The sequence below is a fragment of the Onychomys torridus genome, chromosome 16 (assembly GCF_903995425.1).
Source record: "Onychomys torridus chromosome 16, mOncTor1.1, whole genome shotgun sequence".
NCBI classification, from domain to species: domain Eukaryota; kingdom Metazoa; phylum Chordata; class Mammalia; order Rodentia; family Cricetidae; genus Onychomys; species Onychomys torridus.
The window spans coordinates 64,389,632-64,411,833 of record NC_050458.1 but is presented as its reverse complement, the minus strand read 5'-3'; the positions used below and the strand labels follow the sequence as shown (position 1 = coordinate 64,411,833).

Sequence of the window (22,202 nt, the reverse complement as noted above, 5' to 3'; positions counted from 1 at the left end):
GGGCCGAAAGAGCGGGCTGGGTTCATAGAACAGCCGGTGAAGTAGATCTGGGTAGATGGGGGTCGGAGTGAGGAGGGCGCTGTCCCTTTCCCCCCACAGAATTCTGACTCTCTCAGGGTCACACAGTGCAGGGACCACCCACATCTCCAAGTCAGGTTTCCCAGTTCCTAGGTGGCTCACTCTGTGCCTGCCTCCCAGCTGTCTGTCAAACCATGTACCCCAGACTCTGCCCTCTCTGCTTCTCAGCCTCCGCTTGGACTCAGTTCTCTGTGCTCGCTCTCCTTCCCACTTATTCACACCATTTCTCAGTCCAGAGAGGCTTTGGGGGGGGGGGTTTGGCAAACCCAGGGTCCAGTAGGGCCACAGTCCAGAAGCCCTAAGTCCAGGCTTCACCTCTGTCTTACCCTTCCGAGGAGATGTTATTCCGGGGCTCCCCTACTCATCCTGAGTGACTTCTCTCCATGACACTCCAGCGTGTGTCAGCACTACTCACCCCCACAAGATGGCCCAGTGTGACGGACAGCCCAATGGACAAAGCTGGGGAGCCCACCGGGCTGGTGCGGCGGGCGTCAGTGGAGGAGAAGATGCAGAGGGCCAGCTGAAAGGTCAAGATCAGCTCCACCACGGTGGCCTTACCCGGTGTAGTGCTGTTGCTGAGCTACAAGGGAGAGCTGGGTTAGGCCCTGCTGCCTCCGGGTTCATGACAGGGCTAGCTCGGAGTAAGGGTAAGGCTCTGGCCTCAAAGACACCTGGGGCCTGAGCTCTTGGAGGCTAAGCCCTGTGCATGAGCCAGGGACATTTGTTGAAGAAACTTCAGTGTGTACAAACTTAAAGCGCAGGCCTGTAGCCAGAGGGTAGGGTGTCAGCGAGTCTTCCTGGGTGCCATCATGTCAACGGCTCTGCCCAATCCCCAGCCCCCACAAGCTGGCATTTACCCTCCCTCCTGTGGGCAGCTGCCCAGTTTGCCTACTGCAAACAGCCCCTGGCCTCCTATCCGTGCCTGACCCGCTGCCGGTGCCAACCTCAAACCCGTCTCTCCGGTGTGTCTGACTCACGGCTTGACAATGGCCGAGAAAATCCTTCTCTGTGTTTGATTAATGAACCCAGTTCACATGGGACAGGGGGCTGAATCTAGGGCTGCAAAAACGGAGAGACATCAGGAGGCAGGGGCTGGGGTTAAAAAAGGGGGAGCCGGTATTTGGGGAGTGTCACACCACAGCTTCTAAGTGTAATCCTCATACACTTGCTGTGCTATAGCCACCCCCCATATAATGGGGATAAACTGGAAGTCCAGGGAGACCAGGGTTACCCCAGACCACGATTACTATCCACTGCTCTTTGATGGGTCCATTAAAAGTACGCCACCAAGGGGCTGACAAGAAAGAACGCATAGGTGAGCCTAAGAGCCGACGGGATGTTTTGGCAGCCACGGGGAGCAAGGCCGGGTAGAAGAGGAAGGGTCAGATGAAGTAGAATGTGAAGAGAAGCTGAGATGTGGAGCACAGCTTGGCCAGGGGAGCACAGCATGGCCAGGAGGTTGGTAGGCCTGCTTTTCCCGGTAAAGTTGTACACCGGCTTTTTGGTTGTACCCATTCTCAAGATGGAGGAGCATGGAGAGTCTGGTCTAAACCATCCTCAGGGTCTCTGTCCACCCCTCCACAGTCCGGAAGGCACTCACCGCATTGACGGCCAGGTTGCCCCGGGCATTGAGTGGCGCCAACCAGTAGAGGAGGCCTGCCCCAGCAATGGCACCCACCAGCTGGGCTGCCACGTAGAAGACAGCTCGGAGCAGTGAGATCTGGTTGCCTACTAAGAGGGCCAGAGTAATGGCCGGGTTGATGTGGCCACCGCTCACAGGTCCCAGAGCTTGAGCCAGGGTACCTATGGCCAGGCCAAAGGCGATGGAGATCTGCAGAATCGAGGGCAGCGCCGAGGGCCACTTGAGTGCCGAGCCCAGGCCAAAGAAGACGAAGATGAGGGTGGCCAGGAACTCTGCGAACACAGCCTTGAAGAAGGCAACTGAGCACACCTCCTTCTTCATGGTGGCCTTGGGGGCCCGGTGGCAGCGGCAGCGTCGCGGGGAGGCCGTCGGGGCGGCGCTGGCAGCGGCGGGCGTCTGGTTGCGGGGCTCTGCACGCGGTGCGGCGCCCACTCCGTGGCTGGCAGCCTGGCGCGGGCCGGGCAGGGGTGCGCTATATAGAGGGCGCGCGCCCCGCGGCGGGCAGAGCGCGGGGGGGCCGGGGGCGGCTCCCGTGCCCAGGGGCCAGCGCAGCGCGCAGGGAACGAGCCTGGCGGGCGCGCGCTCGCCGCCCCCGGCCCCGCGCGCCCCCGACCCCCCGCCCGCACAGCGGCGGACCCGCCCGGGCCACGTGACCCACGCGGCGGTGTAGGCCGGCCCCGAGGTCTGGGTCGCGCGCATCGTGCGCTCCGCGCCCTCCTGGCCGACGTGCGTGCCGGGGCTCCCTGGGCTGCTGTCTCCGGTGGCACGGAGCTCTGGAAGTCCCTCTCGCCGGCCTTCACCCGCGGCCCGGGACGGCTGACAGTCTTCCCCTTTTCTGCTCCTCGGGCTTTCGGTCCAGCTCCTCCTTTTCCTCGCGCGACCGGAGCATCCTGATCCGGCTTCACCCACGGCCGGGCCAGAGTGATGCGATTCTCTGAGGACAGCGCCTCTTAGCTCCCTATCCGCCCGTGGCGGGGGCGGTCCGGCGATCGTGGGCCTCTCCCCGGTCCAGCCCGGCGGGAGCGGGGGCGTTGGATAGGGAACACAGTGCCAGCCTGCCCTGCTCTTGGTAATCCTCGACGCCACGTGTGGCAGTTCAGGCTCTAGGCAGCAGGCTCTGGGAGACATTCTCCATGGCAGCCCTTGGGGACCCTGGGGTGGTGACCGATTTGGGCTTAGGGCAGAGGCCCTGAGATTAGGGTCAGCGTGAAGAGTCTTGGCCTCTCCTGTTTCCGACCCAGATGTCCCTCACTTCAGACCCCCACTTTCTTCTCTCTTCCTCCTCAGCCAGCTTCTGTCGGTTCATTTAAACCCTCATTTAGCTTCGGTCGCTCTCCAAGTGGCTGGCTGCTTCTTAGCCCTGTTGGTCTTTCTCCCAACGTGGCAGTCTCGGTTTCTCTGTCTCTCTCTGTCTCTCTCTGTCTCTGTGATTGTTCGTTCATCTCTGTCCCCCACACCACTGCTGTTTCTTCATTGCTGTTTCTTTTTCTCCATCTGCTTTTTTCTTCCTTCCTTTCCCACTCCATCTATTACTGTTTCTAGCTACTCTGTTTCCCGTTCTTATTTTCTTCTAATCTGCGGACCTTTGTGTCTGCCCGTCTCTGTCTCATTTTCCTAGGTCTGACTCTCATACAGCTTGTTTTTCTGGCCCCCACTCCCACCCCCATCGAGTCCTCCCACTCTTGGATTGGGCAGCCCATTTTTCTAGTTCCCAACTCCCTCTTGTCCTTGTCGTCGTGTGTCCCCCCCCCCCCCCTTCCAGACCTCCACTGCTGCTCTCAGCCCTCCCCAGGTTGGTATGTGTGGAAGGAAGTTAGAGGGCTTTCCAGAGCTTGAGGGCAGGGCAAGGACCCACCCTCAGGATCCCGGGAGGGGAGCTGCATCCCCTCTAGCCCCCACCAGTCATGCTTGGCCACTTTGCATTGTGCCAGCCATAAAGCAAGGTTCAGGAACGTCATCTCATGCTATGCGCCATTTTAAAAGCCTCCTCAGGCAATGGAGTCCTAGGGTCCAGCAGGGGATGAGAGGAGGCACCAACACCCTGGAGGAGGGACTCCTGGCCAGGTGGCAGCCAAGGGGCCAAAGAAAACAGGGACCAAAGAAACCCCGCTATTGTTCCCCATTCCGCCTGGCATTTCCTGCTGAGCGACTCCTCCCCAACGGCTCCAGTCAGGTGGACTGTTCTTTTCTCCGTGGGGTTGCAAGGCTATGTCCCCAGCAGGGCACGGCAGCTGCAATCAGGATTTTCTTCAGGGCTTGGGGTTCAGACTTGGAGAGCAGTCACCTTAGTGACCTTGAGACCTTTCTTTCTGCAGCACTTAACTTGCCTACTTTAGGCACCCTCCCTCTTTTTATTATTATTATTATTTTTTCATCTTCTCTGTCCGGGCACTGTCTTCCTGAATCTATAGGTATCACAGCCTGTCTTAAGGTGGGTAGGACTCAAATGCTCCTGGGAGACTGACCCATCAAAGAAAGTTCCTGCCTGAGAATTTGAGCTTGCTCTTTCCCAGCTAACGAAAGACTGGAAAGGCCAAGAACTTGTTCTTGCTGAGACTATAGCTCAGTGGTAGAGCCCCTGCCTAGCATATGTGGGACCCTAAGTTCAATTCCCGGTGCTGGGGAGGAAAAAAAGCTAGTCTGGGCCAGGCATGGTAGCTCACACTTTTCATTCCAGCCTTTGGGAGGCAGAGGCAGGAAGATCTCTGAGTTCGAGTCCAGCCTGGTCTACATAGTGAGTTCTAGATCAGCCAGAAACTACACAGTGAGATCCTATCTCAAAAACAAACAATCAACCGGGTGGTGGTGGCGCACGCCTTTAATCCCAGCACTCGGGAGGCAGAGGCAGGCAGATCTCTGGGAGTTCGAGGCCAGCCTGGTCTCCAAAGTTCCAGGAAAAGTGCAAAGCTACACAGAGAAACCCTGTCTCGAAAAACCCAAAAAAAAAAAAACAAAACAAAAACCCAAAAAACAAAACAAACAAACAAAAGAACTACTTCTTGCTATTTTATGGATTAAAACAGAGGTTGGAATTGTCTCTACTGTGCAAGTGATTTAATTCCAAGCAACCTTGTGAGAGGACCAGAACCCAGGCTGCCACAGAGGCCTGGGACGGAGACCACAACTTGCTCCACAGACTTGGTCACGAGGAATGGCCTTGGTGTAACCAAAGGAGGCCTCCATCTGTCAAGGTCCCGTCCCCCCCCCCCCCCAGGGGCACCGGTTCTGTTTCCAAGGCTTGTGTCTGAGGCCTTCCATCTCTCTAACTGCCAGGGTCACCAGGTCCCTTACTGGAGAAATGATGGGGCAGAGTTACTGGCAGAGTCATGGGGATGTTGGGGAGAGAAAGGAGCCCTTCACCCCAGACAGAGTCTGGATGGAGCCTCCTACCAGTTGAGAACCGAGAATTCCAACACAATCGGCAACATTTTCTTAAGGCCTTTCTCTTTTCCCAACCATAGACCCTTGATTTTTAGTCCCTCCGGAAAGACCCCCATTTACAATAAAAAGATGTTCCAACCAACTTGTGAAATCGTGGTGTCTCTTGGTGGTTCCTTACCTTGTTGTAATCCCACCCAAACCACCTCGGGAGCTGCTTTATGATCTCTTATAGACAGGGGACTCAGACTAGCTCAGAGTCAACAATTCCAACTCAACATGTGCTTAAGGCCTCTTCCTTCCCAGTTGCAATCCTGTAATTTTCTAGGAATCTCACCAGAAACACCCTTTACAGTAAAACAGTACATTCTAACTCCCCTTGGGCAACCTGAGTGGCTTCTGGTTTTATTTTATCAGAATGTAATCCTACCCAAGGCCCCTCCAGACTCTCCCTGAAATCTCGTTTATTGAAGAAAAACAGTTTCTCAGCAACTCTTTGAGCATCGCCAGCATGTTATATTTGGCGAATACCTGGCGTTTCATGGGGACTCTTCACTGAGAAGCCCATACACTCAGGTAGTTCTTATTTTTCTTTTCATGAACTCCAACTCTGTTTCAGACTGGCTTCTCCTGGAGTTCTTTTTTTTTGTCAGAGCCAAGGATCCAATTTGAACTAAAGATTAAGGGAACTCAGGCACTTGTGTGCAACAATGGGGCTGTGGTTCCATCCCTGCCACCACTGCCCTAGGTACTATATTAGAATTGAGGGCTGGAGGGATGGCTCCATGGTTAAGAGCACTGGCTGCTCTTCCAGAGGACCTGAGTTCGATTCCCAGAGCTCATATGAGTCTCACAAAAGTCTGTAACCCAGTCTGAGAGATGTCCTATTCTGGCTTCCATGGACACCAGGCACACACATGGTGCACAGACATATATGAAGGAAAAATGTTCATAACACATAAGGTAAAATCAAAGTAATAATAATAAGATTTGTCTTTGCTCTGTGCACTCAAGGTCCTGAACTTCCTGCGCCAAAGGAAGTTCCCTGGGAACTTTTGGGCTGGGAAGAGTGTCTTCCTACTTGTGGCAAAGGGGCTAGCATCTCTCAGAGAAAGGCTCTTTTCCCATCTCTCCTGATATAGGGACCTCTAGAAGGAGAGGGCCGGAGTGGAAACGTTAGGGACCTGGGACTGTCTCTGGCATGTGGACTAGACTAACCACTCCCCCCCCCCCCCCCCAGACAGGGTTTCTCTGTGTAGTTTTGGTTTCTGTCCTGGATCTCGGCTCTGTAGACCAGGCTGGCCTCGAACTCACAGAGATCCGCCTGGCTCTGCCTCCTAAGTACTGGAATTAAGTGCGTGCACGACCACCGCCCAGCTGGACTGGCCACTTTTAAATTGTGGGAGACAGAAAAGATGTATTGACAAATGAGCATTTATTGAGTGTTTATTATATGCAAAACACTGTGTTAGACAAGACCAAAAGGGGAAGACAGTAAGAGAAGGCCTTGCCTCCAAAGAGCTTACACTCTGCCGGAGAGGTGTGGCATACATACAGGACCGCAGCTTAAAGACATCAACATCAAAGCAACTCGTGGATGTATGAAGTCACTCTGCACCAAGTAGGAAATGGGAAGTACACACCGTGACAGGTGATCAGCTACTTCCTGTCAGCCCAGAGCTGTGTGTCCCAGCTTGGGGACCTGGAAGTCTGTCCACCTGCCTCAATGCTGTCCCGTGGTGTCTGTCTAGTTTGGGTGTGTCTGACCTCCACCTTCTTGACTGGGTGCTCTTCAAGGGCAGGAACCATCCATGAGTCCTTCCGTCATTTCCTCCTGACCGGGTCACCACCCTCTTCAAGGCTCTCTGCGTCCACTACACCATAGCGACTTGGACCGGGCTGGACCAGCCTAGCTGAGTGTTCTGGTTTCTGTCAGGGGCTCTCAGGAAGAGTCTAGGGCTCGCCTCAGTAGAACAATACGGGGTTTTGTGTAAGATGGCTCTTAGGGTCCAAGTCTTGGCTCTGCTGTGTCTTATCCATGCGTCTTTGGGCCAGCTTTTAGGACCTCAGAATGAAATGGGAAAAGGTGCATCTGTTCTGCCTGTCTCATGAGGTTGGAATGTTAAGGGAATGGTTTGGAAATAGTAGCCTTACATGGCTGGGGGCTATGGCCCTTCCTGAACCCAACCACAGGTTTCCATTTATTTGAGTTAATACACAGGAAGTGGTCAGCGCCGGTGCTGGGACACAGAGAAGTCCAGTCACTCTTATTCCCCAATTCTTCTGTCATTTAAGCTCCAGTCTTGGGGAGGATGTGATTCAGGAAGTGGTTCAGATACATTCTTGACCTTTAAGAGGGGTGTGGTGGGAGTCAAGTGGGGTGGGGATGTGATGCCCTGATGCTTTGAACTTTCAGGGTAATGAGCGAGAGGTAGCCCCAGAGGTCTTCCTGGCAGCGGTGAGGTCAAGCCGCTGTTACCAGCTGTTGGAGTGTGGGGGAGGGGTCCTCTCCACAGCCTCTATGTCCATTGCAAGTCTTCTTGCCTCCAATGGGAAAGTTGATAAGGAGACAGAAAGGTCACAGATTCAGAGATTGCGCTTGTGTCTGGTCACATGAATGGGGTGTTGGAGTGTGAGGCTGGTGTTGGGGACAGATGCAGTCAGAAGCCTTGAGAGTGTGGGGGTAACAGAGAGCACGGAGAAGGGGCTCAAGGTGTGAGCCTTAGAACAGTTAGCAGCTGCAGAGGGAGGAAGGGTGGCTGAGGGAGGGGGTGGGAGATTGCCAGCGAGCAGGCAATAAGGAAAGTCTCAGTGCCTGGACCAGGGAGGGGCCAGCAGCAAACCCAGCTCCTTCTGTCTGGACCTTGGGTCTCCAGGGCTCTCATTTGCTTCAACTACCAATTATAAGAAGTAGAGAAAGTTAGAGGTCTGACCTTTTCATTCTGCCTTCGCCTACTGGAGACTCACAGTTCACACAGCGTCTTATGTGCGCCCTCTCACTTAATCCCACTTTAATCTCAGTGGAGAACCCTTGCCCTGCTCTGGGCATTTAGGAGCGTGGGTTCTAGACTCTGATCTGCCTCTGCCTGGTCCAGTCACTTCCTTTCTCTGATCCCGGGGAACAGCAGACTACAAGGTCTGCACACAGTAACTGCTCGGCAGTGGGAGCTGGAAGAGGGTGGAGCGCGGGGCAGGGAGGAAGGAGAAAAGAGGAAACAGATATTCCTGAGGAGGAGGGGCAACAAGGGCTGGAGGGTGTTGCTTGGTGCCTGTGGTTGCATGCCTGAGCACCTTGTCCTGCCAACCATAGGCATGTGCTGTGCCGGGCTCCAGGGCTCACTTGCGAAACTGAGTGTCTCCTTTCAAGAAGTGTCTAATTGCAAATCTCCCCCTCTCCCAGGACAAAAGCTGGGGCCCTACAGAAGGTTGTTGTTTTCTTTGCCCAAGTGGAAGACTAATCTTTGGATGTGTGTGGGCTCCCTGGGGAAGGGAGTCATACACACACTTATATGCCTGCCTCCCCTCTCCAGGTTAAAAAGTCCTCCCTCGGGGCAGAAAGTCCTTGGATACCCAATCCTCCCTTCTCCAGAGGTCATGTCTAGGGGACTTGTTCTCTAGTTAACACGTTCCTTCCAGCAATGAGTCCTGGCCAGTCTCTGGGCCGAGGACTGCTACTTGGTGGAGTCTTCCCAGAGGGTCGAAGAAGAGGTTGGAAACCAGCCCCCCACCCTTCCTAGGCCTGACTCGCTAGGAGGACTCATCCTTAGCAGAGGAAGTGGATTTATTGTAGGTGCAGGAGGAGGCAGCCACAAGCGGGAATGAGAAGTCCTCGGCCCTGCATCACTAAGGGCACTCAGGGTCACACTCAGGCACACACAAACCCTGCACGTGAGGAGAGAAGCATGCGGAGCACTTTTACACCCAAACAAAACCAGATACCAGCCACAGGCCCCCAAGGTGGTCTCTATGCCCGTCTCCGCCAGCCAGCGCCAGGGGCGGGCTCGCGGTCTCCCGCCCGCCTGGGCTCCCTCCCCACCGGCTCGGTCCCCAAGTTGCTGGTTCCCTGCAAAGGGCAAGCCGAGCCGGATGGTCGCTGGGGCCAAGACTTCGGGGTGGGGGTTCTGCCAGGCTCCCGGGAGAGCCCCTTCTTGAGGCTCACGGCGCTCGCGGGCGCTGGAGCAGCCGCTCTGCCCTGGGGGCCGACGGCGGGCCGGGGGGAGGAAAGGGGGCGGCCGTCGGCGGGCTGCGGGGCGCTCAGGCCTTGCTCCCGCGCGGCAGGCTCTGCGGGGAGTGGAGCTCCACCGACTGCCGCCGCCGCACCTCGCGTTCCTCCCAGTCGGTGTCGGGCTCCAGGCCCTTGAGCACCGCCAGGCGCTCCTGCAGACTCTTGGCCGACGGGAACAGCAGGTAGTTGTAGAGGAGGGAGCCCAGGATAGCGCCCACCAGGGGTCCGATCCAGAAGACCTGGAGGGGTGAGAGCAGAGGTCTGGCACCGACTCACCCAGCCCCCTGGACGCACTGCCGTCCTGGCTGTGTGGGAACCGGCCCTCGGGTGCCTCTGACATTGTGAAGACTTATGTAGTAATTGCATGAGCTGCCGAGGGCGACTTGTTAGCGTCGGGGGCGAGTGGGTACATTCTTAAGCTGGCTGCCTGCCTGTGGGGCCTGATTCCACCACTTGTGTGGACTTAGACAACTCACTTTCTCTGAGCCTGTTTCTTTTCCTTAAAAGAATGCTCACTTCCTAGAGATGGGGCACTTAGTGGGCTACGGTTTGCAAAGCTCTGAGAAAAGGGCCCAGCACATACCAAGCAAGCACTGTGGTTAAGCATGAATATCAATTTACTGGGGTCTGAAAGCCAGGCTCTGTGTTACGGAGATAAACTCGCTTAATTTCCCCAAGAAAGCCAATAAAATACTGACTGTTATCTTCATTTATAGCAAGGGGCAGGGGGAAGACAGAGTCTTTGGCACAGCTCTGGAGGGAGGGTGGCACAAAGGTTTCTCAGGGCCTCAGGACAAGTGCAGAGGGATTGAGAAGTCCACCCCCCCCACCCCCACCACACACAAAGCTATTATAGCTCCCTAGTGTCTCTCTGGGATGGTTTCTAGAAATGGGGAAGGCAGGGGTTTGGCCATTACCCAGTGGTCATCAAACTTGCCAGTGACGACTGCTGGAGCCAGGGAGCGCGCTGGGTTCATGGAGCAGCCAGTGAAGTAGATCTGTAGTGGGAAATGAGGAGAGAGAACAGGACAAGACATCCTCATCCCCCTTTCCAGTGCTTGGGAAGCTCGGACTCAGCTTAAAGTGAACCCATTAAAGGTGGGGCCAGTGGCACACATCTTTTGCCCCAGGCTGTGAGTTCAAGGATAGCCTGGTCTACATACTAAGTTTCAGGCCAGTCAAGGTTACATAGTGAGACCCAGTCTTAAAAAAAAAAAAGAAAAAAGAAAAAGAATAAAAAAAGCTGAGCCGGGTGGTGGTGGCGCAAGCCTTTAATCCCAGCACTCAGGAGGCAGAGGCAGGCAGATCTCTGTGAGTTCGAGGCCAGCCTGGGCTACAGAGTGAGATCCAGGACAGGCACCAAAACTACACGGAGAAACCCTGTCCTGAAAAACAAAACAAAACAAACAAACAAACAAACAAACAAACAAAGTGTGTGTGTGGGAAACCTGTGAGTAATTAATTCCTTGGCTTGTATTTCTTGAGACTGGAGGGCTATCTGCCCTTTAGGGGTGTCTGGGAGCCAGAGCTTCAGATTATGTGTCTTCCTTGGGCATTCTGTGTGACTGTCCCTCTGGGGAGTTCTATGTGTCTATCTCTACAGTGTTCCATGTGGATATTTCTTTGGGGGACATGCATGCTTTGGTTCTTGCAGGGTAGCTGGAACCTGTGACCATGACTTACCCCAAGGAGGTGGCCCAGGGTGACAGAGAAACCGATGGAGAGAGCAGGGCTGCCTAGGTTGTCGCTGCGTCTCTCATCCGTGGAGGCAAAGATGCAGAGCACCAGCTGCATGGTCAGGAAGAGCTCCACGGTCACTGCCTGGCCAGCTGTTGCGTTGTTGTGGAGCTGGAGAGAAATGGGGGGAGGATGAGTGGAGCAAAGCTGCTCACATTGCCTGCCTCCCCTTTCTGCTCACCTGCTTTTGGTTCCATAGTGGCCTTTAGGCTGAGAGCCAGAAAACTACCCCTTCCACCTTACTACAACCACTGCCCCTACTGAGTCCTGGCCCCAAGGCAAGGGATGTCGAGGGTGGGAGGTAGAGCCCAGACTAACAGATGAGGAGGCTGAGGTCTGTGAGAGGAAGGAGATGCTGCAATTCAGGTTTAGGGGAAGGGTCTGTCTGACTGCAGCAGGAAACTTTGGGACTGGGGACAGAATGGTCGGTATAGGTCACATTGATGCAATGGGATGCCGAGGAGATCAATCTTCCTGTGGTCCCACGGTCAAGGAACTTATAGTCTGGCGGGTCACCTCTGCCTTCCCTTCTCTCCGATGCATTCAGACTTCTGCCCCTAGGGCTGCTCCCTGCACATCCTGTGGAGGTTGTGGGGCGGCGGCGGGGGTGGGGGGCGGCTATGGATGCTGAAGGTGGGGTGCCTGTGGTCACTGCAGCCTCTGCTGTGTGTAAAGCAGAGAACTTGGGGCTGAACTAAGAGGCCGTTTCATAACCTGGCCGCACCCAGCGCTGGGTTTCTCCTGGGTTTTGTCATCCTGTCCCCACGCCCTGCCCCCTGAGGCTGAGCACTGCACAGGGTGTACCGGTGACAATCTGCAGCTCCCACTCTCCTTCTCTAGGTCCTGAGCTCCTAGTCTGGTGCCTGGAGGACTTTCTGGGGTCTAGCCTCAACCTCTACGATGTGCCAGCCTCCTAGAGACAGGAAAGAGGACTTGGGACTGCCACTTCTGATCTGCTGGGGGACTATTTGCTTTGGTCTCAGTGTCTCCTTCTGCAAACGTGGATGATAAAACCAGTCCTGGAGGACTGAGGATGACGGGGTGAGCCTCTAACCCCACTCTTCTTGGCAATGGCTGTCGGAGGAGGATGGTTGAGGTGTACGTCTGATGTCACATAGCCAGGGCTGTTTCTAGATGAAACTGTCTACTGCCTCCATGATTTGGGCCCACTGAGTGCTGGATTGAAGCTATAGGGTGGGGAGACCTCAGAACTAAACTTACAGTGCTTTCTCAAGGCTAAGGTAGTATGTGGCCTGGCCTAGGGCAGATCTGCATCAGTGGCAACTTCCTGGGGTCCAAGCTGACTCTTGGTGGCATCCTCAGAGAACACTGAGCAGCTTGGGTGGTCACTGGCCTCTAGCCTCAGGGCAAACGGCTGCCATGCTGTCTTATTCCAGATAGGAAGGGTTCCCTCTACCACTCAGGATAGGTCCATGCAGACGACCAGCCTGTGATGTTGACTGCGGGGTAGACTGGGAAATGGAGGACAAGGGCTGGCCGTTCCCCGGGGCCTTTCTGCTAGAGAAAGCCTGAGGGATGCTCCCAGGAAGTTCTCCTTAGACTCTAGCTGGATGTCTGCCTGCTGTAAAACAAACTCACTTAATTTTCAATAGAAATAGACACACTCCATCTCTCACCTTGGCCCCACCAGCCCTTTTGACTCTAGGTGCCCAATCTCACTGTATTTTTCATCTTGGAGAAGAGTGTTCCCTAACTGGTGAGCCTCTGTCCCTCTCACCATTTCTTCAGATGAGGAGTCTGTGTGCAGGGCCGAGGGACTGAGGAGGTGGAGGAGGAGGGAGAAGGAGGCAAGAGGTTCTTGCTTTCCTGGTCTGGGGTAGGGGTACAGAGTGCGGCTTGTGCTGAAGAGATCCCTAGATTCCTAAGCCTGCACAGATTGGAGAGGAGAGGGACCATGGCTCCATCGTCTCTCAAAGTGCCCCAGGTGCTGTTCACCACCGTAACATGAAGGCACCGCCGGTTGGCAAGCTCTAGAGTCTCCCTGCCAGCTTCTGTTAGGTTCTAGTAATCCTGGCATGAACAAACTCTAGAACATTTGATCGACCGCTTCCCTTCCCAGGTCTGTTTCTTAGTTTTCAAGACGAAGCCCAGACGATGCTTAGGACAATTGGTTGAGGGAGAGATTATGGGTTTTGTAGTTGAATCAGGGTTTGAGGATTTAGTGGCACCCTGCCCCCTTCCCCACCACCACCTTTGAGCTTGCCCCTACCTTACAGAGCTGTCAGTGTTTGGCTCGTGAGGAACTGTTCAGTCCTCACACAGTCTGCGCTATGGAGATACCTCTTCCCTTCCTCTCTAGATCTTTGCAGCCACACTCTGAGGCTCCCGAGGACCCAAAGGCCTGTTTGTCCATATTAGGGTGCTGTCCAGCTGCACTCTATCCTAGACCTCCTCAGGAGTCCAACAGAAACCCAAACCTCGGTGGTGGTGCTGGGTGGAAGGCCCCACAGGTGGCAGCCAGGATTCTGCTCCTGGTGACGGGGTGGTTCTCTCCTCAGCTCTCCTGAGGTAGCTGTGTTTCAAGTCTTAGGTTGTTTCCCCACTCAGCCTGTCCCGCACATCTTATCCTGCACAAAGGTTCTCAGTGTCTGCTCCTCCTAGAAGGGGCAAAGCTCAGGCTACTCACAGCATTGACAGCCAGGTCCCCGCGGATTTCTACTGGAGTAATCTCATGGAGGATTGCCGCCCCGGCCACAGCCCCCAGCAGCTGGGCAGCCACATAGAAAGCAGCGCGAAGGAAGGAGACATGGCAGCCCACGAGGCAGGCCACAGTCACAGCAGGGTTGATGTGGGCCCCGCTGATGTGGCCCAGAGCCTGAACCAAGGTGCCGATGCCCAGGCCAAAGGCCACGGCGATCTGGAGCACAGAGGGTGGGGAGCTGGCCCACTGGAGGGCTGAGCCGAGGCCAAAGAAAACGAAAAGGAGCGTGGCCAGGAACTCTGCCAACACGGCCCGGGAGAAGGCTATGGATCGGAGTTCCCACATGCTGCTCAGCCTTCTGAGCCCCGGCCCGGGGGTGGCTTTTCCTCACCCTCTCTCTCTCTTTCTGTCCTCTTTCTCTGGGCCTCTGCGGAGGCTGGGCCTTGCGCACTTATAGGGCCTTTCTAACCTGGATTTGGACACGTGGGGTAGAGGAGGTGTGTCTGCCAATACCACGCTCTCCCATGGTGGCCTTGCCCCCACCCCTGCCCCTTCCCACCCAATGGCCTATCATACCATCTTGGCCTTCACAGCTGACTAATGTTCTCCTCATTAATGAATTCCAGATAAGGATTGACGTCCCCTGTTTTCCCTGTTTGTTCCCTCAGTTACCCCAGGGAGCTGCCCCCGGGCCTCCCCAGCCCCCACAGTGACCCCCACCAGCACCAGCTCCTGCAGAGGAGACTGTGTCCACTGACCTTCTCATTGACTAAGAGGTTGGTCAAGGAAGGGGCAATGCCTCATCCAAAACGGACTGCGAGGAGCTACCCCTCCACGGACTGGACGGTCTTCCTTCTAGAAGGGGATGGAAAACAACTGGATGGCCTGTGACAAATTTCCAAAGCAAAAAAAAAAAAAAAAAAATCTCGGGCTTGCTTTCTTGCAGTTAATTGCCCATAAGTCATTACGCTTCACCTTCCCCCAGGAACCCCAGCCAGAGAGCAACTCATACTGCTCAGTGACCCTGGGACCCTGGTCCTACGTGGTGGGTCACCTGGGCCCTCACTCCTGCCTCTGAGATGGGACGTTTCTGGTCTGTCTCTGTCAACGGGATGCTAATGCTAAAACAGCCCAGAATGTTGCGTGAGTACAGCGCCTGGCTCTCAGGAAGAACTCGGGGGCTGTCAGCCACTGCACAGTGCTGTTTTTATTTTGAGGCAAGCAGGTCCCCAAATTCAGAGTCTCTGAAGCTGCAGCAGATTCCACATCCTAACCACCCTTCAGCTCAGAGCCACCCTCGCCACAGAAAGAATGTGGCATTTCTGTGGCACGGCTAGCCCTGTAGGCTCAAGGAAGCCGTGGTGCCTGCTAGTGACTCCTCAGTTTGGTGCCCCACTCGGCTTGGTCAGTGTTCATCTGTCCCAGCTGCTGTGGCTGTTGAGGCCTAGAAGATGGGCCTACCCCAGGCCTCTTCCTTCTTCTGTGGGATCCAAAGGCATGTGGGCTCAATGCATCTAGTCTTCCTGGCCGGCAAGAGTCCTAGGAACAGAAATTTTGGAGGAACCAATGAGTGTAGAGTGGAGGCATTTATGCTGTGGTCAAAGGAGGAAACTGAGGCCAAGGAAGGTCCAGTTAGTTATCCAAGGTGTCCCAGAAGATTGGTGGCTGAGCTGGGCCGAGAATCTAGTGTGAAGTGTTTCCCACGATGCCCTCCACTGCGGAAGGCCTGCTCTGAGCCCGGTCTCCTCACCTGCACGATGGTGGCAGTGATGTTTCCCCCACAGATTGGTTTTCAGAATGTAGCAAGGTGCACAACAAACAGGCGTGCACATACGTAACCCACGCCCACACCCACGCACCCCACGCGTGACCTGTAACTCCTGCTGTTAGGGAGGAAGATGAGAACGAGGAGGAAGGAACCACAGATGACAAGGTGCCTGCTCCCCAGGTGCTCCCTGCTCAGAGTCCCCAACTCAAGGCGCTGCAGGGAAAGTCAGAGGTGAAGGTGGTAGAGCCCTGAGAAGAGTACCTGTGACTCAGTTTCCTCCTTAGCATACCCAGACTTGGCACGCTAAAAGGGTGGAGGACCCCACCCAGAAAACGTCTCTTGACTGCGTTTTGACGATGTCTTGTATGGGCTTCCTCCCCCTGTACTCTCAGTTCCTGCCTATCTCAGGCGTCTCCGGAAAACCCTCAGGCCTTATATGAGCTGAAGTTGTGACAGTGACCCCAAACCCACCTTTGACCGTTGCCTGTGTGACCTTCGGTGAGCCGTATCCCCTTTCTGGTCATGAGAGCAGCATTCACTGGTTCCGATCCCGTGACCAGCCTAGTGTCCTGACAGACCCAGAACAGACGTCTACCATGTCATCTGCTTCTGTGTGGCCCATGGAACCTCACCACGAATTTGTGCGGGCTTTGCTACATATCCATATTTCCACGGGGCTAGGAGTGTGGCTCGGTGGGAGAGCCTAGCACATGTGAGTTCCATTCCCCACGCTGCAACAATAAAACCCAACAAGACACCATGGTACCTGTGGGTCTCCTTTCACAGACTAGAACACAAAGCCCACAGGGACTGTGACTTTCTGGAGCTGTCAGAATATTCTGGTCTGGCCCCAAGAGTGGGGGACTGGGGGGGGGGGGGGGGACAGGACGCCATAACTGTGCTCTGGCACTGCGCTCCGCCTTCCCTCCAGCCCAGGAGGAAGGACCTCCCCCAGGCCCCAGCTTCCTGTGCGGCCTTGGGTGCAGCAGTACTCTCTGAGACCACAGCTTGTGTGTGCTTTTGTTTTTGTGTTTGCCTGCCCCCTCCAGCTTCCTAAATTGTGGGCCACAGACCTGAACGAGGGGATCATGGCACATTTGGCAACAGTAAAAGGTTTCGGAATGTGCAAACAACCAAAAACTTAATTCAAAATCAAATGTCTAATGGAGTGTAAGTGTTTTTGGCGGGCAACCTCACTGCGGCCTTGGTTCTGGACACAACTCAGGCACTTTGTATTCACCTGGGGCACACCTCCCAAGGCCAGCAAAACCCTGCTTGAAACACCTGGGTGAGATTTGAGATTTGTGTTGGGAATTGCAGAGTTTTTACTGTACATACTCAGTTTTTCTGTGCTTATAGAAATGTAGTGGTTTAATTATGAAAAACAAAGACTTTAGTGTTTTCCTACTATCTTTTTCCAGCGTGTATCATTCCAGATTATATCATGTCAGAACGTTTGATTTTAGAAAATTGCTGTTTGGGGGCTGAGGAGATGGCTCAGTGGGTAAGTGCTCATCATACACGTTCAAATCCCTCATATTCTCATTACAACCAGGAGAGCATGGTAGCCTGCTTGTAATCCCAGTCCTGGGTGGGAGGCCGAGAAAGGGCTCCTCAGGACAAGCTGACTAGCTAGGGGAGCCAAACTGGTGAGCTCTGGGTTCAGGGAAAGACCCCACCTAAGAAAGAAAGTGGAAAGAAATCAAGAAGGTATCCAATGTCAGTCTCAGGACTCTACACACACATGGCTGCATGTGCACACGCACACAGATACACAAACCACATACTGCATACATACACAATAAAAAAGAAAGAAAATGTGCTGTTTAACTGGACACGGTAGCACATACCTGTAATCCCGGCACTTGGAAGGAGAATCAGGAGTTCAAGCCCAGCCTGGGCTAAAGAACAAGTTCAAAGCTAGTCTGGGATACATCACACACACACACACACACACACACACACACACACACACACACACACATCTATAGATAGATAGATAGACAGACAGACAGACAGACAGATAGATAGATAGATAGATAGATAGATAGATAGATGATAACAAAAGTTGCTATTCGTGTGGTTGACTTCCATAAAAACTGGCTCAATGGATTTGTCTTGCTATGAGGACAGCATGTCCAATGATTTCTGAACTTATTCTAAGCCACTTGTTTTGTCCCACATATTTACATGAACCAGTGTTCTCATATTGATCACTATAAAATCTAAATAGTAACTAAATCTAGAAAACATTCAAGATGTACATCTTGCAGTATCAAATATTTAGCCAAAATTTAATTCTGTATGTAAACTGAGTACATTTTCCTCAGTACACTAATTTGCTTCTTTCTTTAATAAATGGTAAATTGTCAGGCAGTGGTGGCACATCCCTTTAATCTCAGCACTGGGAAGGCAGAGGCAGGTGGATCTGTGTGAGTTCAAGGCCAGCCTGGTCTACAGAGGGAGTTCCTGGACTATGAAGAAAAATTTTATCTCAAACAAAACAAAACCAACCAAACAACAACAACAAAAGGTTAAATTACATGTATATCAAAGAATTTTTTAAAGTAAATTTCTTTATGTTTTCTTATTTTTAAGTGTTTGAGTTGTGTGTCTATTTTACATACCTACATACCTGGGGTTACAGAAAATTTTCTCAGACAAAAAGGGGTTGTGGGTGGGAGACGCTTAAGAAGCCTTGGTCTATCTGTCCAACCACCCACTGAACCATGAGAGGTCTAGGGAGCCAGCTACATATCTGTGATTCACTGCTAAGTAGAGTTTGGGCAACGTGCTGCCTTGGATGAGCAGGGAATGTACCTCATAGCCTTGAAGTGTGCTTTGAAAAGGATTTTTGATGGTTAAGTTGCATGTAATACAACAATGAGAAAGACTGTTCTTAAATCCAGAGAGCTAGACATGTGTTCTCACCAGCCAGCATCGTTTTCACTTACTGAAGAACCTTTTATCTTTTCTTAGAAATTGATTCTTCAAGCCAGATCACCATGCACACACAGTTCAGGAGCCCAGAGATGTCCTCTCAAGTTCAACTTCCCTGAATTCAGTTTGGCTGGGAGAAGACACCCTCTTTTCTTCTTTCCAGTCTCCCCTATTCTGCTTCTTGCTTTTGAAGTCTCACTTATGTATCCAAGGCTGGCCCCAGAATCAGATCCTCCTGCCCAAGCTCCCCAAACACACACAGTAGCTTCTATGCCACCAGAAGAAGTGATGTGTCATATCGTTTCTTTAAAAGAGTTTAAAACATTTACTTATTTAGTATGTCAGGAGTGTGCCTATGGACGTCAGAGGATAACCTGTGGGAATAGGCTCTCTCTTCCTGGGAATCAAACTTTTCTTCAGGTGGTCAGTAAGCACAGACTTTACCCACTGGGCTGCCTTGCTGGCCTGAGGTATGGTCTGCCTGACTGCTATGCCCTTCAGAATTCTTTCCAGCCCCCAGACATTGCTGTGAGCACTGTTGCAGGGGTTGGCTCACCTCATGTGTGAGCAGTGATGATTTTGTTCTTTCCTCAGAAACAAACCACACAACATGACACAGCTTCATCTCCTGGTGGGCTCTTCCTTTTGTAACCACAAACACTTGGCTGTCGCGTTTGCAAGAAAACAGGGAATTGTGCTCATCCCTGAATCACTAAAGCTGAGTTCTTGCTCATCCATTTCTGAGTGCTCAATAACTTTGCTAAGTGCTGAACTGCTATGTAATCTATGTATTTATTCATTCACAGTTTCATCCCCATTTATCCTCTCCCTCAGCTACCCGACTCTTCCTTCCCAAGCTCACCTCCTGGTTTGGTGAGTTCTCTTCCTGCTACCTGCTGGTCCAGATATAGAACTCTCAGCTACTTCTCCAGTACCATGTCTGCTTGCACGATGCCATGCTTCCTGCTATGATGATATGGACTAAACTTCTGAAACTGTAAATGTTTCCCTTGTAAGAGTTGCTATAAACCGGGTGGTAGTGGTGCACGCCTTTAATCCCAGCACTCGGGAGGCAGAGCCAGGTGAGTTCGAGGCCATCCTGGGCTACCAAGTGAGTTCCAGGAAAGGTGCAAAGCTACACAGAGAAACCCTGTCTCGAAAAACCAAAAATAAAAAGAGTTGCTATGGTCATGGTGTCTCTTCACAGCCATAGGACACTGACTAAGACACTATCTCTCATCCTCAAGACATCCTATGAGCCAAAAGTTATCTCCATTTTTAAAGACAGGAAATGAGGCAGAGAGAGGTTAGGTAATTTTCCTGAGGCCACAAAGCTAGTAAGTGGGAAGGCAGAATAAGAACCCCAGTAGTCGGATTTCAAGGAGCCTTTTGGTTCTTCAGATTTATTTGTTTTATCTTATGTGTATGAGTACTTTGCCTGCACGCGTGCGCGCATGTGTGTGTGTGTGTGTGTGTGTGTGTGTATACTAGATGTGTGCTTGGTGATTGAGGAGGTCAGAAGAAAGCATTGGGTCTCCTGGAGCTGGAGTTTATAGACAATTGTGAGCCACCATGTAGGTGCTGAGAATCCAATCCAGGTCCTCTGGAAGAGCAGCCAGTGCTCTGAGCCATCTCTCCAGCCCTCTAGGAGGCCTTCCAAAAAAAAAGATTTATTGCCAGGCATGGTGGTGCATGCTTTTAGTCTTAGCACTGGGGAGGCAGAAACAGAAGGATCTCTGAGTTGGAGGCCAGCCTGATCTACATAGTGAGTTCCAGGACAGCCAAGGGCTACATAGAAAGACCCTGTCTTTAAAATAAATAATTATTTGAACTGGAGAGATGACTCAGCAGTTAAGAGCACAGGCTGCTCTTCTAGAGGACCCAGGTTCAATTCTCAGCACCCACATGGCAGCTCACACCATGTACCTCCAGTTCCGGGGGTCAATGCCCTCTTCTGGCTTTTTCAGGCAGTGGGCGTGCATGTGGTGCATAGACATACCTGCAGGAAAACCTTCATCCATACGCATAAAACAAAACAAAACAATTGGAAAGTTTTTCTTATACTGTATTGGTGTGTGCACATGCACTTTCTGTGAAAGTGAACCTCATTTCATCCCTTAAAATAGCCAAGATGGCCTGGGTTTGGTAGCACATGCCTGTAATCCCAGTGTTCAGTAGGCAGAGGTAGACCAATATCTGTGAGTCTGAGGCCAGCCTGTTCTGCATATCAAGTTTCAGGTCAGCTAGAGCTACATAGTGACATCCTGTCTAAAATAAATAAATAAATAAAATCAAGACGAAAAAGAGAGCTAGGGTCCTGTTAGTAGATGAGTATATAATTGTCAGTGTGTCCTTTGCTAGTAGCTGAAAGGGAGCTGGTACTCTTCTACCTGCCCTGCTGGCTATGGTGACGCACACTTTTAACCCCAGCACTTGGGAAGCAGAGGCATGTGGATCTCTGAGAGTTCAAGGCTAGCCTGGTCTACATATTTAGTTTCAGGCCAGCCAGGGAAACATAGTATCTAAGTCATTGTTCTATCGCTATGACAAGACACCATGCCCAACATAAGTCAAAAGGGAAAGCATTTAATTGGGGGCTTGTTTACAGTTTTGACATGGCAGGGAACACAGTGGTATACACTGCTCTGGAGCAGTGACTGAGAGCTACATGCTGATCCACAGGGAGCAGAAAGAGAGACTGGGCCTGGCATGGGCTTTTAAAACCTCAAAGCCCACCCTCAGTGACACACTTCCTCCAAAAAGGCCACACCTACTCCAACAAAGCTACATTTTTCCTAATCCTTCTAATCCTATCCACTCCTGATGAAGCACTCAAACATATGAGCCTCTGAGGATGGTTCCTTTCTTCTTCTTCTTCTTCTTCTTTTTTTTTTTCTTCTTCTTCTTCTTTTTGAGACAGGGTTTCTCTGTAGCCTGTCCTGGAACTCATGCTGTAGACCAAGCTGGCCTCAGACTCACAGAAATCCACCTGCCTCTGCCTCTCAAGTGCTGGGATTAAAGTTGTGTGCCGCCACCACCTGGCTGGGGACCATTCTTATTCATATATAGTGAGGCTCCGTCTCAAAAAAAAGGATATTCCAAGCAATATTTGATATCTATCAAACTTATTCTAAAACGTTCTTTATCGGGTTGGGGATGTAGCTCAGTGGTAAAGCGCTTACCTAGCAAGCATAAGGCCCTGGGTTCGATCCTCAGCTCAAAGAAAAAAAAAGTTCTTTATCTCCTTGAAGGCTTGGGGATGTCTGTCGAGGGACTGAGGAAACAAATGGCCAGCGTTTGTTCCCTCAGGCCCACCCTGGCTCTGACCCCCACCCCACCCTCTGTGAAGGAGCTCCTGGAGCTGATTCCAGAGGGGCTGGTTCTTGCAGCTTGGGCTAGAGGGGCACTATGAGCGTGGATTGGAGCTTTGGTGGTGTGGGGAAGGCCCTTGCATGAAACAGGACTGAATGAAAGAAAGGGGCCTCGGGGAGCCGGTTCCAACAACTGCCTGGGGAAGAAATGACTTCCTGCTTACTCAGAGTAGACCAGGATGAGCAGCACCTGCAATGTGAGGGGGCAAAGGTCACAGGCCATCAAAGCTTCCTAACAGGAGGGCAGCAGACCCTACAAGAGGAGGGGCAGCTGGCTGCAGACAGGTTTATTTTGCTCCTGTTCCTCCCTTGTCAGCTCTGCACTCTTCCTAATCCCCCTTTTGCATCTGGAGGCCCAGTGAGCTGAGGGTCCCTTGGTGAGTGCTGCTGCTCCCCTGAGT

The 22,202-nt window shown here is 52.6% G+C and overlaps 2 protein-coding genes across 2 annotated transcripts in view; both read right to left on the bottom strand.

The window, feature by feature from the left end:
• Aqp5 (aquaporin 5) overlaps positions 1 to 2,279 on the bottom strand; it is a 3,228-nt gene extending 949 nt beyond the window's left edge. Inside the window, exons 1-3 of the mRNA XM_036209028.1 lie at positions 1,679 to 2,279; positions 494 to 658; positions 1 to 47 (exon numbers count right to left, since the gene is read on the bottom strand). The exon at positions 1 to 47 is cut by the window's left edge and continues 37 nt beyond it. Coding sequence (XP_036064921.1) covers positions 1 to 47; positions 494 to 658; positions 1,679 to 2,041 — 575 coding nt within the window. The 5' untranslated portion in view covers positions 2,042 to 2,279. The remainder of the gene's footprint in view (positions 48 to 493; positions 659 to 1,678) is intronic.
• Positions 2,280 to 9,352: 7,073 nt separating this feature from the next.
• On the bottom strand, positions 9,353 to 14,067 carry Aqp2 (aquaporin 2). The gene is made up of 4 exons (XM_036209029.1): positions 13,708 to 14,067; positions 11,007 to 11,171; positions 10,241 to 10,321; positions 9,353 to 9,562 (listed from the first exon to the last, which is right to left on the bottom strand). The coding sequence occupies exons 1-4, from the start codon at positions 14,065 to 14,067 to the stop codon at positions 9,353 to 9,355; spliced, it is 816 nt and encodes a 271-aa protein (XP_036064922.1).
• Between the last annotated feature and the right edge of the window lie 8,135 nt (positions 14,068 to 22,202).

Bases quoted from the DNA above. Each gene is read 5' to 3' on its own strand.
- Aqp2 (XM_036209029.1), bottom strand. From the start codon at position 14,067: ATGTGGGAACTCCGATCCATAGCCTTCTCCCGGGCCGTGTTGGCAGAG. The intron at 10,322-11,006 runs GTAAGTCATGGT...TTCCCACTACAG, and splicing joins CCCTGGGCCACCTCCTTGGG to ATCTACTTCACTGGCTGCTC. The intron at 9,563-10,240 runs GTAATGGCCAAA...TCACCCCTCCAG, and splicing joins GCAAGTTTGATGACCACTGG to GTCTTCTGGATCGGACCCCT.